This window comes from Panthera tigris, chromosome A2, assembly GCF_018350195.1.
Source record: "Panthera tigris isolate Pti1 chromosome A2, P.tigris_Pti1_mat1.1, whole genome shotgun sequence".
NCBI lineage: Eukaryota > Metazoa > Chordata > Mammalia > Carnivora > Felidae > Panthera > Panthera tigris.
In genome coordinates, this window is record NC_056661.1 from 161,985,673 (window position 1) to 162,004,360 (window position 18,688).

The 18,688-nt window shown below is 51.3% G+C and overlaps 1 protein-coding gene across 1 annotated transcript in view; it reads right to left on the reverse strand.

Moving 5' to 3' along the window:
- Nucleotides 1-5,689: 5,689 nt before the first annotated feature.
- The window catches only part of RHEB (Ras homolog, mTORC1 binding), a 44,444-nt gene continuing 31,445 nt past the window's right edge, over nt 5,690-18,688 (reverse strand). The window contains exons 4-8 of the mRNA XM_042975674.1: nt 13,680-13,762; nt 12,734-12,790; nt 12,571-12,618; nt 11,905-11,986; nt 5,690-6,212 (exon numbers count right to left, since the gene is read on the reverse strand). Of these exons, the coding sequence (XP_042831608.1) occupies nt 6,120-6,212; nt 11,905-11,986; nt 12,571-12,618; nt 12,734-12,790; nt 13,680-13,762 (363 nt within the window). The 3' untranslated portion in view covers nt 5,690-6,119. The remainder of the gene's footprint in view (nt 6,213-11,904; nt 11,987-12,570; nt 12,619-12,733; nt 12,791-13,679; nt 13,763-18,688) is intronic.

The window sequence follows — 18,688 nt, forward strand, 5'->3', positions numbered from 1 at the left end:
CTGGGGCCAGAGCCCGACGCGGGGCTCGAACTCACGAACCGCAAGATCGTGACCTGAGAGGAAGTCGGACGCTTAACCGAATGAGCCACCCAGGCGCTCCGGCTTCTTTTTTTTTTTTTTTTTTTTAAGTTCACATATTTTGAGAGAGAGACACAGTGTGAGTGGGGGAGAGGCGGTGAGAGAGGGAGAGAAAGCATCTCAAGCAGGCTCCGCACCGCGAGTGCAGAGCCCGGTGCGGGGCTCGAACTCCCGAACTGTGAGATCACGACCTGAGCGGAAACCAAGAGTTGGACGCCTAACCGACCGAGCCACCCAGGCACCCCTAATTTTTTTTAACGTTTATTTATTTGAGAGAGAGAGAGAGAGAGAGGGAGAGGGAGAGAGGAAGAGAATCCCAAGCAGGCTCCACGCTGTCAGCACAGAGCCCGGATGCGGGGCTCGATCTCACAAACCGTGAGTCGAGGACCTGAGCAGAAATCTTAACCGCCCGAGCCCCCCGGGCACCCCTCTGTCTTGCCTCTCTAGTTTTGGGACGTTGCAGGAATCCCGGAGTCATACCCACTGCTGCTGGCGACACGGGGTGGACGCTCGGGGAGCTCCAGAAACAGCGGGACCCTGGCAGCAGGTAAAACGGGGGCAGCTGACAACCCTCAGGACTGTGACTCTGCCCTTGGTTGGGCTTTGGGGACAGCCGAGGTTCTCATACTTGTGGCGTGACAAGGGCCAAAGGAAGTTTATGGATCAAGGACTCAAGACCAGAGAGTATGAGGGCGGGGGGGGGGGGGCCAGAGACACACGTTTGGAGACTCGGGACCAGGGCTGCCTCGTTCTGAGTCTTCGTCCCATCTATGCTCCACTTATTTGGGGTTCCAGTGCGAATCAGGGTGCGGTGCAAACTCATGGGCTAATTGTGGGGAGCTGTCTCTGGGCCTCGGGTCCCTCCTGTGGAAACCGATGCCCGGTCTCAGCTTTCCGGTTGGAACTCTGGAACAGACCCTCCCCGCCCCCCTCCACACTAGGAGGTTATCAAAGGGACAGAAAGATAATAAAGATGGGGAACACAAAAGTTCTGCTTAATGCAAACCTTTCTTGCTTAACGTAAACCTTTGCCCTCTTGGGGGAGGGGGAGGAGACTTGGACCGGTTCTGGAATCTCCCGAGGAATGCTTTGGAAGGCATCCTGGTTTCCCGCTGGTACGGGGCCTTCCAGGCAGCCCCTATTAATTAATATGCACAACAGTCTTGGTCGACTGGAGTCACCCAGGCAGCCGGAGGTCCCGGGCAAGCACGCACTCCCTCCCGGAGATGCTGGGACGGGCAGTACCCGTGAGGCTGGGTCAGGGGGGCACACGGCAGTGTGCCCACTTCTCGGGCGAGGCCGCAGCCCACAGGAGCCGGAGACATTTCCCTGAGTCCAGAACTCTCCAGGAATTGTCTCTTTGCCTCCATTTACACGATAACCTGAAAGGCCTCGGCGTAGGTTCTGGGCCGTCCGACTGGCTTCCCGATGACAGGGTACCGCCGCCATCTGCTGTGCACACGAGCCACGGCAGAGGACACCCTCCTTCCTCGTTACGAGCCCTTAATGGGGTAGGCTCAAGAAGCGAGTAAAAGCTGTCCCAGTCCCAGTGCCCCGTGTGAATGGTGGGGGAATTTCGACCACACCGCAGCAGACGTGGGCCGAATTCAAAGGGAACTTTCTGGAAGGCAGCCCTACAGAGAGGCTCACTTACTCTTCTGTTTCCCTGCCGAGGCTCCCCGCGACGGCACAGGCCCCGCGGTAAAGGGCCTCTGAGAACCCAGTGAGGACACTGGCAAAAACCGTCCCCCCAAAATCGACTTCTCCAGAACTCTGGAAATCAACTAAAGGCTCGCAGCAACCAGGGAGCGTTTATTTAAGAAAAGCGATGCATTCTCAGCCCAGGTGAGCTCTGTGGCATTGTCACTCGCCCTCCGGCCAGCCCCGGACCCCAACTCCGAGGTGCCTTGAAAACCAGCAGCCGCAACTGGGTAAAAGCCAGCGACCTAGCGGCCCCCGGAAGGATCACGCTGGGGTTGCTGCTCTTTGGAAGCCCCACGCTCAGAAAACTCCTGATTTGCCCATCAAGCAGTTTCCTGGAAAACCACCTTGCAAAGCTTGTCTTTATCCTTGACCTGCCCGCTTTTCCCCACGGTATCTATCAAAAACAATCAGCGGGCATTTCGCTGACACGGGAGCAAACAGCAAGATAACAAAAAAGCTGAAAAAAGAAGAGAAAAGAAAAGAAACTGTTGGAAAATGAGATGTCCGAGGGGGACCTGAAAAGGCTCTCCTCGGAGCCCAGGGGAGCACTGTGTGTCGAGCAGCGCCGCTCACGACAGACCTCACCAAGACGGGTCGGGAAGGACTGAGGCAGAGACTCTCCAGCTAGAACTCGACATCCTGCAAGGTCTTCCCGGAAAAATGAAGGAGATAAACAAAAACTCCCGAGAACTCCCAGCTGGCTGACGTGCCCGCAGAAAGTGCCGGAGGGAGTCTCGGGCCGGAGTGAGGTCACCAGGTGATCACAGAGCGCCAGTAAGGGGAACCGGCAGGTAATTACACAAGACAGGATAAGTGAATGTAGTTTTTGTAACTTTTTTCTTCTGTTTGATTTCAAAGATGACTTCACAGGGGCGCCTGGGGTGGCTCAGTCTGTTAAGCGTCCGACTTCGGCTCAGGTCATGATCTCGTGGTCCGTGAGTTTAAGCCCCGCGTCGGGCCCTGGGCTGACCGCTCGGAGCCTGGAGCCTGCTTCGGATTCTGTGCCTCCTTCTCTCTCTGCCCCTCCCCCGCTCAAGCTCTGTCTTGCTCTCTCAAAAATAAACGTTAAAAAATTTTTCTTAAATGTAAAAATAAAAAATATTTTTAAAAAATTAAACAGAAAGAGGACTTCATAAACCAGTAACAAGTCTTGTTACTTTTAAAAACTGGTGCACCGGAACATCTCTCTCGGCCGGCCCCGAGCTCAGAGAGAGGCTGGTGGGGGCGTCAAGGTCCCGGGGACAGACCTCTCACGGCCTTCGTCGCAGGCAGATTTAGTCCGCGAACATGCAGTGTGTACAAGGACCCACCATGACGGATGGTGACGGGTGCCATGCTGTTCGACAAACCATGTGGAGGCCTGGAAGGGAAGTCTGGGGAAGGGTGTTGTCCAGGGAGGAGAGTCTGGGAACCACCGAGGCCAGAGTGACCAGAGAACAGCCTCGGTGGCCGGTGGCATTAAGCGCCAGCTGGATCGTGCTAGGCTTCAAGCGTCGGGAGTTTCGATTTTGGCACGATTGTTATTAGCGAATTGTAAGGAGGGAGTGACATGAGGCAATTAGTTTTCAACAAGCTGACTCGGTGGGAAGCGGGAAGGGTTTGGAGGGCGTGCCACCTGCCGCAGGAAGCCAGCGTGCAGCGGGGACAGACTGCCTGGGAGATGGGAGGGGAGAGGGAGAGGAGGCCCCCTCCCCCCACTTTCCAGCTTTAGCATCCAGCGGCCAGTGGTGTCATTTCCTGAAATGGTCTAGGGGGAGGCCCAGGTTGAGGCTTGATCAAGTATTCAATTTGCACAGAATAAATCTGAGATGCCTAGGAGGCACGGAAGAAAAGCCCAGAGGTCAGGGCGGGAGGTGTGAGCTTTGGAGCCTTCGGGAAACACGCTAGCGAAATCCGTGCCTGCAGAAACCCCACAGAAATCCGGGTAGAGGGTGCAGGCAGGGCAAGGGCCCACTGAGGTTTGGCAGAGAAGGAAATAGCAGACCCGCGCCCACGGCGCGATGGAGGAAAACTGGGGGAACGTGGTTTTGCAGAAGCAGGGGGAGGGCTTGCAAAGTCATTGGCCGTGTACCATGCTGCTGAAAGGTCAAGAAAGAAACCAGGAACACCACTGGGTGTGGTGACAAGGGGGTGACGTGCGTGAGAGGTGTGGGGGAGATGTGGCTGGCGGTCTAGACAGGGTTAAGTGGCCGGGCAACCTAGGTTCAGCAAAATTCCATCACGTTCATTTAAATTTGTAATGTGATTTTAGAACTGTATTTATTGTGAGCTGGAGAGTTTTGAATACTTTTATATCTGCACATCCTGTACTTCAATGAATCTAAAATCACATTTATGCACCAAGAAATAATAGGTGATCTTTCACAACGCAACGCGTGTTCACTGATTGCAAGGCTCATTTTGATTTCAGAAATGTTAAAACGTGTTAAAAAAAAAAAAAAAAGAAAAAAGAAAAAAAAGGCCCAGAAGTGGCTGAACACGGTATTAAGTGACAAAAAATTTAAGTCAAATCTGGCAGTTGCCAGTTTCTTCAGAAGCCCAGCTACCACATTCGCACAGAGGACACAAAACGGATTTGGTTACTGACATTAACCAGTCGCGAACCCCTTTAAGACGGCTTCCTCCCCTAGAAGTGGGGCGGCACCCTCTTCACGCAGTGGAGCCAACCCGAACATCCGCACAAACAGGTAACACCAACCACCCCTGCCGTCACCTGTGGGTAACCAGCTGGTGGAGCCGACGCCCCGCCTCGGGGACACACGAGGGACATGCGAGACGCTCTCTGTCCTCTGTCCGACCAGTAAGGCAATTGGCCGCGGACAGGCTCAGCGCCCTGGGGGGCGGGACTGGCTGGCCCTGTGCGAGGTCAGATGCGAGCTCGACGACAAGGGTGCAGATTTCCCTGCGGTGTTCGCGACACTCAGAACCGCCTCACTGTGCGCGAGCTGACATTTAAACAAAACGTCGGAAAAATCAAGAACGGTAAACACCTAGCGACCAGGTGAACCGGGCCACAGAGAGGAGCACCACGCCACCTCCAGGCCCCCTGTGACAGACAGCTGAACCTGCGTCCGGCACGAACGTGCTGCTCGAGGTTCCCGTCGTACACAGAAAGCTTGGGACGCACTGCGTCCGGGTCTCGCGCTGTCCCCCACACCGAATGCCCATATAGAACCTAAGGCCTGAGGATCAACCCTGTTAGTAACAAGCGACGATACCGTGTTGTCAAAAAAACCCCACTACTGTGTTTCAACATTTGAGGAATTGTGCCACTCAACCTCGGCTGGACCTACAGTCGACGGGGCGGCCGCCGTGCACACCGAACGCTCCTTCCTCCTCCTTGCGGCTCCCGGTGGAGCTGAAGGCGGTTCTCGAAGTCTCTCACGCGACACTCAACCGGCCGTATTCTCCGACCCCTGCAACGACTCGGTGTGGTGGGGTCTGAACCGGATCCTGTCTGCGGTGGACACCCAGCCTGGCGTAAGGAGAGAGACGAAGTGGTCCCGACTCCTCCTTTCCCTCAAGCAACCCACGGGCAAGCGCGAGGGGAGTGCGGGGAAGGCTGGGCCAGGCGCACCCCCGCGTGCACCCCGCTCAAGGGGGGCGCTCTGAGGGCGGAGGCGAGGGCGGTCACTCCTGGGGACTAACTCCCTCGGACGTCGTCGGTGGAGCGCCACCCCAGCTCTTGCCAGCTGCCCGCCGGGTGGGCCCCACCAGCCACCAGTCCCCCCCCCCCCCCCAACCCCTGGGTCCCGGGCCCCCAGGCTCCACTCACCTCTGCCTGCGGCCACCCCCTCCACCAGTTCCTGCACTCCAACCTGAGCCTCCCCAAGGCCAAGGTTGGGAGACAAACCCCCAGGAGGCCAGGGATTCTCCCTTAGAAGCCACGCTAGGTAGCACGAGGGACTAAGGTTTGCAGCTATTTTATTTACAAGTATACATTTAACACAATGAAATAAACACTGATATATTGAAGCCTAGTTAATAGTAGTGTAACAATATGTATCATTTTGATGATTACATTATTTTAAACAACAAACTACACTGAAAAATTAATGCCGATAAAATTCTTGGTCATAATATTATTAAGAAATACAATATATAAATTGAAAATATGATTGCTTAAAATTTGAAAATGGAAGTGAACTCATTTGGACAGAGTCAGAGTTTAACATAATCTGAAAGGGGGGTGGGTGGGGCCAGAAAAAGCTCTGACCCAAATGAAATCTTTCAGGTTAACAGAAGGAAAAAGCAGCGGAGTTTCTCTTGAAGGATAACGGGCAGTCTGCTTCTGCAGGCAGGATCGGCTCCCGGGGTCCTCGGGCTCCGCGGCGGGATCACATCACCGAGCAGGAAGACTTTCCTTGTGACGCGGCCCCATCGATTTTTTCTGCCTCCAAAATTATCCTTCTAAAAACGTCAACAGCAGTCTGAAATCAAAGACACAGCCAGACAGCGACAGGTTTAACGTAGAGCCCTGGTGCCTGACTGGTGCCAGTCCCGCAGGCAGGACTGAAGAAGGCCCGCCGCTGCCCGCCGTCCCCCACCCCTGCAGGTGGGGGTGGGGGTGCAGCTGCGGAGAGACCCCAGAACCGCCCAGCCCCCGACACCACCTGACCGGAGAACTAACCTCTCATCCCGCTTCTGGTCCCCGTCATCAACGGTCACTGCAGGCTGCCCCTGGGTCTCCCCCGACCCCACGGCGCCCCTGGAGCTTCTGGGTCCGGTATGAGGACCCCTCACCCGTCGGCTCCCGTTCCCATCAGAACACCCCTCTCCCCTGCAGCACGTGTCCCCTTCACGGCCCGGCTCCCACAGGCCCTAAACCAGGGCGGGGGCTTTTCCTGCTCCTCGCGAACCCTCCAGACCTCTGCCTCCCACTTCCTTAAAACGCTCAGCTTCGCCTCGTAGGCAGCCGTGCGATCCTATAAGCCACCTTCGAGCCACGTGCAAACCCTGAGTCACCTCCCCCCTTCCTTCTGGGGCAGTGTCACTGTGTCCAACACCGCTCTCCGCCCCTGGGACCTCCTCGCCTCCCGTGACCGGGGGACCGGTCTTTCTCAGTGGTAGCCTCTCAGCCCGGCGGGCAGCGCAAGGGCCCTTCACAAGGAGCCACTGTTATCTGAAGCCGGGAATCCCCTCTCAGGCGGGACACCAGCCCCCCACGATCACAAGATGCCCCTGTTCTCAAAGGCCTCGAGGGGCAGCGCCTAGACCTCGTCGATACCAACGGTCACCCCTCCAACACCCAAGGCCAAGAACCCACCGTGCCCACCTTCCTTCTCTCTCTCTCCCTCTCACTTTTCTTCAATATCCCAACCTCCACAATTCTCGGCCCCACAGGGACCAGCTTCCTTGATCCGAGGACACGTCCCTGTCCCTTAACCACTTGTCCCCCTCACTGTTCCCAGCACCACCGCCACCGGCTTCACCTTCTCTGCCCGCAGCCACAGCCAGCACCCACCCGGTCACTGTCTCCCTGGGACCCCGACTCCAAAGGGGGCCCTCGGCGCGCCCCCCCCCCGCCCCCCTCGCCACGCCGATGGAGGTTCGTGCCTTGCCTTTCTCCTGGAATTTCTAGCGCCTCTCCCCGTTCTCACGCTCGGCTGCTGTGTCTTACAGTTCGCCGGGAAAACGCGCAGCGTCCAGGAGAGAACTCTGCATCCCCGTCCGCCAAGCTGACTGCCCCTCGAGCCTGGGCGCACCTGCTCTCGCTCCTTCCCTGCTGCCGCGGACGAGGTGGCCCTAACTGGGCGAGAGCTGCCCGCCCCCACCCTCTTCTCTAAACAAGGTCGCTGGCTGCAGCAAGCTTTCCTCCTTTCCCAGGACTGTACAAACACGTCGTTTATTTCACCCTACAAAAATGCACAGAAAAAGGCCTGGAAAAACCCGTGCCAGACTCTCCCCGATTCGGTGTGCCTGGAATCTGGCATTCTAGATAAACCTCGGAATGCTTCTCGCTTATCTGTGTGATCTGACTCTGCCCAAGTGTGCTCTCTTTCATCACATCACTGAAGTACAGCCGTGGGTCGCCACAACAAACACGCCAGGACCGCCAACTCACCCCCCAGTTGAGCAAGAGAGGGTAGCGTTCTCACGGACTCCCATCGCTCTTACCATCGAGGCTTTGTTAACAAAACCCACTGAACTCCGCTTACGAGGTACGTGAGGCAAGTTACAAACAAGCTATGCTTGAAAATTTGAAAATCAATAAAACTGACTTGATTGAATTGATTTGAAAATCAATAAAACCTTTGAGCGGTTCACACAGGCTGATCTCTGATCACATGACTACTGGTATGCACGTGTGTGTGCGTGTGTCTTTACTACACGACTTCTCTCCCCTGTTCTATTCGAATAGCCGTGAGCATCCTGGCAGGAATCTGGGTTAGAATCACTCACACCTCTAATGTAAGGGATTAGAGTCCCTTTGGGCGGCGAGAGACTCACCAGGCTTCGGCTCTCCTCATCTCTTTAGCACATTGCAAGACGGCGTGGGCAGGAGTATGAGAGACGTGACAGAGAGCGGACACATCTAGACAGGCCTTTAAGATAACTGACCAGGACACGGGTTTCCCAAAGACCGCGGGTCACTGCTGTATTTACCCGATTTGGGTACAAAGATCTTCTGGCCTTAAAGGACTCGCTTCCTGTCGGAGAAGGCACCTGCTAATCGGACAGCAGGGCCGGCAGGGAACAGACCACAGTGAGTGGATCACTCGATCTCTGATCTTCTCTGGCTTAAGACGTTTGAAGCTGCCATGCAGGACCCTTGCCTTCTTTTATGTTTTTGGCTACTATGCGATAACTTCGCTAAATGTATCAAAGCCACAGAGAAGGACAGTAGTGGGAATCTTTTCTTTTTAAGCCTTCGGCACAATTCCTCTTTTCTCTGGTGTTCAAAAAGCACCAGGCTACCCTCTACAGGAAACACAAAGACAAAAGAGCACACCCGTCCAGAATCACGTTACGATCCTTAAGCTCCAGGGACGTACGGCGTAAACCAGAGAGGAGGCCTGCACCCCGACACCAAAGGGCCTAAGAACGCACCTCAAGCAAACCATTCGAGGTCGTTCTCAAGAGGAGACGTGACCCCGAGGCAGCGGCCCTTCCTAGGCACTGCCTCTTCGTCACACTGGAGCGCAGGGCCCGCTCGGGACGGACGTGCTCGAGGGGGCCGGCAGGAAGGACACACGCGGAACGCGGTGCACGCTCCGCGCGGGGGTTACGCGAACAGTTGAACGACACTGCCGCCGATGCCAGTTTAATTATCGTGTCCGATGGGACAAGTGCTCAAGGACCCTCCGATTTTCACCCGAGAGGAAGAGTGAAGTCAGCGAACAGAACCAAGGTGGCTGGGGCCATTCGGCTGCCCTCCCCAGCTTGACGAACGTTTTTTACATGAGGTGTAACCAACACGTGACGCGGTGTTAGTTTAAGGAGCACAACGTAACGATCTGACAGTCGTGGGCACTGAGAAACGATCACCCCAGTAAGTCGACGGCCACCGCCGCAAGGTTACAACCGTTGTTCTTGTGAGAACTTTTGCCAGCTACTCTCTCGGCAACTTCTTTCTTTCTGTAATTTTTTTTTTTTTTTTTTTTACGTTTATTTTTGAGGGAGAGCGTGAGCAGGGAAGGGGCAGAGAGAGAGGGAGACACAGAATCCGCAGCAGGCTCCGGGCTCCGAGCTGTCGTCCCGGAGCCCGACGCGGGGCCCGAACCCACGAGCTGTGAGATCATGACCTGAGCTGAAGTCGGACACTTAAAGGACCGAGTCACCCAGGCGCCCATCAGCAACTTTCGAATACAAACAAAAACACCACAGTACTGTTAACTGTAGTCATGCCGTATACTACACCCCGGGACTTACTGATCTTGTAAGTGGACGTTCTTACCTTCTGACCACCTTCAAACTGTGACTATGCAGATTTTCAAGCACACAGAAAAATGGAAACAACCGTGTTAACAATCAGCCAGCCCCCCATCTAGAGTCAACAAACGTTAACGTCCTTGCTCGCTCTGTCACCCAACTGCCCCATTTGAAAGTAAGCCGCAGACGTTAGGAAACTTGGGCCCTAAATACTTTGGTTTGCATTTCCTAAGAATGTGGACATTCTCTTCATCATTCCAGTACTGCCACTGCATCCAAGGAAATGAAAGTATTTCCCTAATATATCCAGAACATAGTAAAATCTCTCCAATGGACCAAAGATGTCTTTTACGTTCCAATCGAGATGGACGGACTCTGTAATCCACAGTGGCTATTCCTCCCCAAGAATGCTTTAACTTTCTCTTAATGTTTATTTTAGAGAGAGAGAGAGAGAGAGAGAGAGAGAGAGATACTGCGCACATGAGAAGGGAGGGGCAGCGAGAGAGAGAGGGACAGAGGATCCAAAGCGGGCTCTGAGCTGTCAGCACAGGGCCCGACACAGGGCTTGAACTCACAAACTGAGACCATGGCCTGAGCTGAAGTCCGACGCTTAACCGACGGAACCGGCAAAGCACACCCCCCCTGTGTCCCCCCGCCCCCCTCCCCCCGCCCCCCCAAGAACACTGTAATCTCTATTATGCTTTGCTCACGTCAGAGTCCTTCTCCTCCTGTCCACCGGAAAGCATGGTATAGACAGAGAGGACCAAACGTGGGGTAGGTTTAAACTCTCTGAGCTCTTACATCATATATGAATAGATCTAAGAGTGATCTAAGAAAACTCATTTACATCTTTGGACCTTAAACTCCCTTCCAGAATGAGGTAGTGCAACTAAATGATCTTAAGGATAGGCCAGACACCTAATAAATGTTTGATTTAGTTCCATTAGAAATGAAGGCATCTCTTACGATCTCAGCCCCTGGTATGAGTTCTCTCTATGTGCAATCAGGAGCTGAGCAGAGTCCCATAAATCCCTTGTTAGCTGGCACTTGGGAACCAATTACACAGATTTAATATCCCCCATCATCCGAACCCAGGGACCAAGGGATCTGACGAGCCCGGGGCACCTGGCTGACTGAGCCCCTACCATACAGGCACGCCGAAGGCATCCGCTGTGCTGGGCATTAGGGAGCGCACAGTGGTAAACGACACGGCCTTGGATTCCAGAATGAACTAAGGGGGAGAAGAGAACAGAACCTTGAGCCGGGGAAAAGCGGCAGGGGTGGGAGAACGGGCGCCAGGCCCACTGTCTGCCGCCACCCTTCCCGACCTGTTGTTTCCTCACAGAAACGGACACCGACTACTCTTATTCGAGGATCAAACCAGAGAACATGTTGAAAATACTTTCAGAACTGGAAAACGGCAAAAGCTACAGAACGTCGTCGGAATGTAAGCGGTTAACGAGAGAAAAGACAGGTCAGAGGGGAACACGAGTGAAGGGTGCCATTCTCAAAGTGCCCACTGTGTTCAAGGAGCGAGTGCAATAAATAAACATTAAAAAAAAAGGGGGGGGTGCGCCTGGGCGGCTCAGCTGGTCAGGCATCCAACTCTTGATTTCGGCTCCAGTCATGACCTCGCGGTTCGTGAGTTCAAGCCCCGCACTGGGCTCTGCACTGCCAGTGTGGAGCTTGCTTGGGATTCTCTCTCTCTCCCTCTCTCCCCCCGCCCCTTCCCTGCTCGCACGCGCTCTCTCTCAAAATCAATAAACTTACCAAAAAAAAAAAAAAAAAAAAAAAAAGGAACATCTGCAGGGCTGATATTGGGAACAGATGCCTGTAAAACGGTTCTCTGCAATTTCTACGTTAGAAACAATACATATGCGTCTAGCCCCATTTCATCCGACAGAAAAAGGACGTAGGTGCGGGCACAAAATTATTGCCAGAATGATGTAAGACCATCACTGCTTCTTTTCTACGTCTGGACTTATTTCTGGACCAGCCCTGAATACAGAACAAAAATAATCATAAACGTCTACAAATTCGTGCTATCAACTCCTGTTTATCCTACAAATATTCTAGGTCCCGTCCTAAGCGGAATACTGCCAGCCACCCGAAGACGGACGCTGGAGAGGGTGGAAGGGAAGGACACAGGGGAAGCAGGAGCGGCACAGCTGGCGGTGCCACAGGCCGACAGAAGGGACACAGCCCGGGGCCGACGGATGCAGCGTCAGAGGCCGTCTACGAAACACGTACCTGATTTTCTTTAGCAGAAGATTCCAAAAAAGCTGCGTTCCAAGACTCTGCTAATGCTTTCCCTTCTTCATAACTGATCACCCTAAAGGAAAAAGAAGATTCTAATTAAAGTACTTGGCTCTTTCTTTATAAAACATCTATAATTATTTATGAACCAGGCTCTACTTTTAGCGACCGTTTCCCGTGCAAAGCGGAAGACCGCTCTCTGCCCAATATTCCTACCCAGCGTGTAACATACAGCAGCATTTTAATTACGCCTGGGTCGGGGAACGGGACAGACACGGCCTTCCTGGGTTACCCGTGCTCCTGTGAGCCCTCCAAGATCAGAGGACACGACTGCGAGCACCCGAGGACAGGGCGATTCCCAAAGGCACGGGGTGCAGGCCTCTGGCCAGCCAGTCCCCTCTCCAGACGAGGCCCCGCAGGAGTGGGGCCCTTGTCCCTGACCACCGATCCAATGCCACCTGCGTCAAAGCGGAAGGGGGGAGATTTACGCTGTGGCTCTGCTTCTGCTTAGGTACAATCGCTGCCACGTTTCTGAACACAGAAGATGCTACAGCTGAGAATATTCTCGACGTGGGAACGAGAATTACAAAAGGCACTTCCGCGGTGAGATCAGCGTAGGCTTCATTTTAGAAAGCAGTTCGCCATCCGGAAGGTACGCACCTTTCCATGTGTAGATCTTTCTTATTCCCGACCAGCATAATAGGTATTCTAGTAAGGGAGGGAAAAAAAAAGCCACAGTAACCCAGGGCCAGACCTGCCTGTTCACAAGACACTACTGTCATGAGGGCATCTAACAAAAGAGAACGAAACTGTTACTACTTACTGCACTTTCCCCACCATATCCAACAATTTGCCGTGAATAACTTTAATCACTTCAAAACTGTAAAACAAAAGCATGAAATCAGACCTCCATCTTAGTTGGTGTTTTTACAGGGTTTTTTAAATGTTTGTTTATTTCTGAGAGACAGAAAGAGACAGAGCACCAGCAGGGGAGGGGCAGAGAGAGAGGGAGACACAGAATCCGAAGCAGGCTCCAGGCTCTGAGCCGTCAGCACAGAGCCCGACGCGGGGCTGGAACCCACGAACCGCGAGATCATGACCTGAGCCGAAGTCGGACGCTTAACCGACTGAGCCACCCAGGCGCCCCTCCATGTTTCTTATATAATGTTTCTAGTGGGAAAAACATGGAATGTCACCGACTCACCGCTGTAATATAAAATAAAGTGAACACAAGGAATCTCATAGTTTTTTCCTATAAACCTTCTTTCACGTGAGCGTGTGACACTGAGTAACCCTTACTGAGAATATTCAAGATGACGTACGTGAGATTATTAGGTGGGAAACTCTACCAGTTGTCCGACAAATCACATAAACGCGTATTTTAATCTCTGAATAAACATCCGTAGGATGTTCTGTAGCTACAGGGCCCTCGCGGTCAGCCCGCGTTCCACGTTAACGTGGTGGAAATGCACAGACAGTAAACCAATTTATGTGGTTGTCATTTCCATTAGCAGAAAAGCTCAGATCACCTAGGCAGCTGGAGGTGAGGAATACAGTTTTCATTCTAGCAGTGCAAGAGAACGTTCATCGGGATACTTTTCCCCCTTAACAACCTGTTTGCTCCACAAGCCAATCACTGAAACGCATTCAGCGCGGTAAGGCTGATCGTTGCTACAACCAGTCCCATCATAATCCTTTAGACGGCTGAACGCTATCTATGCACAGCAAATAAACTCGAAGCAAGCAGCAGGGGGGGGGGGGGATCGTACCTTTTGATTGATGTAACAGAATACACAAGAATATAACCATTAATATCTATGGAGTATGTCTGAGGAAAGATGGAGTATTCATCCTGTGGGAGAGAAAATAATTCCATCTGAGTAAAGTCTCCACAAAGCATAACAAGCAATCTTTACCCCAAGTTTTTCCCATATTACCTGGTCAAAGAAATCAAAGTCAACAAAGAAGTAGATTAAAACATTATTCTAGACACATAGCCCCACACACTGAAGACCTATTTAAGACTGGTTTGGGGCGGCTCATTGTTTTAAGCTAATATTCAGAAACGATCCTGGCCATTCTAAGGCTTCTGGGGAGAAGGCTAATCGCTTCTGCAAGTCCTGGTGGGGAGGACGAAGGAAATGGCAGGGCAACAGGTCCCGCAATCTTACGTGCAGTGGAAGGCGCTAACGTTTCCTTTATGGACAAAAAGTCCAGAATCTTAGATCTCATGGGAAACTCACGAGTGCTTCTGGTTTATTCCACAAATTTGTGTTTTCATATTTAAAAGTGTTAGGTCATCACTAAACCTGTTCCCTGAACAGGAGACTTGAATCACAAGGGCCTGAATGCCAGTCTATGGGCCATTAATGGGCTGCTACCAGCACTTGAGAGGGGAAGAAGAGAGGAAGAGAATCCAAACGCTACACGTGGGGTACCCGGACTTCCGAGGATCACAGGAGTTACTTACCGAGCAAGTTTAGGAATGAACAACAAAGGTACACGTTATGTGACAATGTATCAGCAGCTACTTTCATAACGCGGCTTTAGGAGACTCAAATATAAAAGCATTCTAAAGGTCTAATGTCAGTGCAGTTTTCCTTAGTGCCCGCCACTGTCTGGTACAAAACATTTTGTTCTCTGGTGAAATGTAATTGTCAACGTGCTGGGTATCCCGGGCAAGCGCTGTTACATAGAACATCTAGAACATCGTGTCAAACCACCGTTTTATCAAAGAACGGACTCTGTTAACTTTGCAGGTCCACGGGATGATTATAACTAATGTTCACGATGGCCCGCAATTATTACTATTCGCCACAGTAAAGTGTCTTTAAAAAAAACAACAACAAAGAGTAAGTTTTACTATCAGTTCTTGGTATCATAAATAGTAATCTTTAATTAGAAGACAGCATTTCTACATCACAGCACTCACTACATACACAAAATAAAACGTCTGTTTCATTATTACTTTCAGATTAGTTTCACTAAGTTGAGTTCATTTTAGAAAAAAAGTTTTTTTAATGTTTATTTTTGAGAGAGCACAAACGGGGGAGGGGCAGCATGAGAGGGAGACACAGAATCCGAATGGGGCTCCAGGCTCCGAGCGGTCAGCACAGAGCCCGATGAGGGGCTCGAACTCAAACTGTGAGATCATGACCTGAGTCGAAGTCAGACGCTTAACCGACTGAGCCACGCAGGTGCCCCACCCCCTCCAACTTTTTTTTAACATTTATTTTTGAGAGACAGAGAGAGACAGACAGAGCATGGATGGGAGAGGAGCAGAGAGAAAGAGAGACAGACACAGAATCCGAAGCAGTCTCCAGTCTCCAAGCTGTCAGCACAGAGCCTGATGCAGGGCTTGAACCCACGAACCGGGAGATCACGCCCTGAGCCAAAATCAAGGGTTGGGCGTTTAACAGACTGAACCACCCAGGCACACCAGTCAAGTTTATTTTAGTGTTAAATTTTGAGAACATTTTTGTCGATGGAATGATAGATCTTTTCACCCAGATTAAAAACAACATTCCAAATGATTTTAGTCACCAGTTGAGCTACAGTAGATCCAAAGTTCAAATCACCTTTTCCCTGAAGAGAAGATGTGGAAATAAAAGAGTAATCATAATCACATGGGGTGCCTGGGTGGTTCAGTCGGTTAAGCGTCCGACTTTGGCTCAGGCTGTGGTTTCATGGTTCGTGAGTGCAAGCCCCGCATCGGGCTCTGTGCTGATGGCTCAGAACCTGGGGCCTGCTTTGTGTTCAATGTCTCCCTCTCTCTCTCTCTCTGCCCCGCTCGCACTCAGTCTCTCTCTGCCTCTCTCAAAAATAAACAAACAAAAAAAAAGCTTAAAATAAGAAAAGAGTAATCACATTTCAGAGGCATGGTGCAAGGAACAACTCATTAAAAAGTATATTGGAAGGAAAGGACCTCCGGCTGTAACAGAAACCAAAAAGGACAAAATTTCTAGGAATAAACTTAAGAGAACGAAACTGTACGTTCCAACTGAAAAAGATCTGAAAATCCTCCCAAGAGATAAAACACTTCAAAAACTGCAACAGTGCGCCGAGGTCCTCAGCGTTCACGCGCAGGTCTCCACGGTCTCCACTGGCTGATCCTGAATTAACACATGAATGTAACATGAGCCCGATAAAAAGTGTCTTTTCCGAGAAATAGCAATTGTAGAAGCAGGTGGGTGAAAAGCACAAAGCTACTTATTTTAAACTTAAAATAAGTACAGCACTAGTTCAGGAGCGAAGCAGACAGAAATCTACAAAGACCCAGACGGTCAGGGGGATTGGATATGCGCTCATACCGGCCCTTCAGCTCAGTGAGGGAAAAAGTAACCTTCAACAAAACTGTGCAGGGAACGAGATCAGAAGCTTCTGGAGGTAAACGGCTGAGTCGCATCTCTAACTGACCCTTGGGCAAAAACACATTCCAGAGGAATTAAAGACTGCAAGATTAAAAATGGAAACTGCGTGCAGGGTAGACGGGAGAATTCTTTAAGAATAAAATCAGTTGAAAAGAGAATGATAAATTCAACTATGTGAGAACGAGCAAGTTCTTCATGGCTAAGAACCTTTCCAACAAAAATCATAAACTGAAAACAAAACCTTGCGGCTCAGATCACCTACCATGCGCATTTGCTTCACATTATTAAGGGGTCTGTCAAACCCATCAGCAAAGACCATCCGCCCAATAGAAAAAGGGCAAAGTACACGGACAGGATAATTCCCAGAAAAGGAAACACACTTGCCCTCAAACAGGAGAACGTGATCACACTCCTTCGTGAGAAAAATACTCACTAAAATGATACTGGGGTACTATTTTTCACCTAGCGGACTGGCGAGTAACCAAAGACGTGAAAATGCATTGCACTGATGGATGTGTTGGGGAACAGGCACTGGCTCCTTGCTGGTGAGAAGGTAAGCGGCCACCCTATGGCCCAGCGAGCCCACAGCCACGACATGTCCTCACACACACACACGGTCTAAAATGACACAAGATACGGATCGCAGCGCTGCTGGTGGCACCAAGACTGGAAATGACCCACTTGTTGGTCAACAAAGTACGCTGCGTCCAAACAACAACACGCTACGCAAGTGGAGGGAAAAAGGGCCACAGGGACCCACGTGGAATCACCTCCAAGACGGGAGACGCAGGGATAGGCTACTCTCTGTGTAAAAGAGAAAAAATAAAACTACAATTGTACGTTCCAGTACAGAGTATCTGCAAAGCATCTACTAGAAACTGGTCACGGGGCTGTTCGTGGAGGGCTGGAGCTAAGGCAGCCAGAGCCCGAAAGACCGAAGTGTTACTATTTACCTTTTGGGGTTATTCCAGTTCTGTAACACGGGCATTTATTACTGTTTTTTAAAAACCGGACTTAAGTACGTAATACTTGTTTTTTTAAAAAGGGGGATTTGACACTATAAATATGACTGTCACTGGGGCGCCTGGGTGGCTCGGTCAGTTAAGCGTCCGACTTCAGCTCAGGTCACGATCTCGCGGTCTGTGGATTCGAGATCCGCATTGGGCTCGGTGTGGACAGCTCAGAGCCTGGAGCCTGCTTCCGATTCTGGGTCTCTCTCTCTCTCTCTCTGTGCCCCTCCCCCACGCATGCTCTGTCTCTCAAAAATGAATAAATGTTAAAAAATGAAAATTAAAAAAAAAAAATGACCACCACCGATTAACCTGTCATTGAGTCTACTTCAATTAGGCCCGAACAAAGTATTTCATGCAAACTAAAAACCATCCACTTGTATTGAACCATGTTCACCCCCTCCCCTTGCTGACAACAAAACCTGCTACGACATAAACTACCAAGTAGATAGTACTTGCTGCGACAGTGTTCCTCTTAAAACGTGACAACCGCGAACACGCTATAGATTCTGTTTGAAGAATCTGCCCTCTCATCACCTTCCCCTGCCATGGGGCACTCTTCGCTCCAGCCCCAGCCCCAGCCCCAGCCCCTAGGAATCCAATTTAAGAACAGCTGTAAACGTGTCGTGTTGTCCAGCTGCCACAGAACAAGGTGTTCGCGGTTACAGAACCGCAGCAAAGCACATGTGCGTGTCGTTAGCATCACGCATCATAAATACGAACACAACCTTTTATTTCAGAGTCTCCCAACTGAACGTAGCCTTGAAGAACTACTAGCTGCAACGAGCACAAATTATTCGAGGCAGCTGAATTTGGATCCGTTCTGTGCAAAAATTCTCTAACTATTCTGATCTGGCAGTAACAGGCCCAAAGGAGCGAGACAGGCAGAGCTGGTCGCGGACCTTGCTCTCGCCGCCCCTCCCACCATCCACCCGCTCCCCAAGATCTCTGATCCTTTCGGGGTGATTCTTTAGTACTCTATCATTAAAACAGTTACAGGCATGTGACGCTCAGTGCCAAACAGAATCCCAGAGGGACACATCTTCTATTCTGATAAGGAGTCAACATAAAGAAATTTTCTCCAGAGAGATGTTTTCAAGGACAGCGCTATTCCAAGGATAAGCGACACCTGCACTCCTCCCATTCAGGGTCATGTTAACATCAACGGAGTTGCCATGCTGGGCATCGTTCTGGTCTTAAGAGCATCAAAGATCTACAAGTCAGGACCCAAGCTTCTGGAAGCTCATCAATCTCCTCTAAACCATGCAACAATCCTGTGAAGGCGGGCACTACAGAATCATCTGTTTACAGATGAAGAATCTGAGACCAAGAAAGGTTCATTAACTTGCTCAAGGTCACCAGACTAGCCAAAAAAAAAAAAAAAAAAAAAAAAAAAAG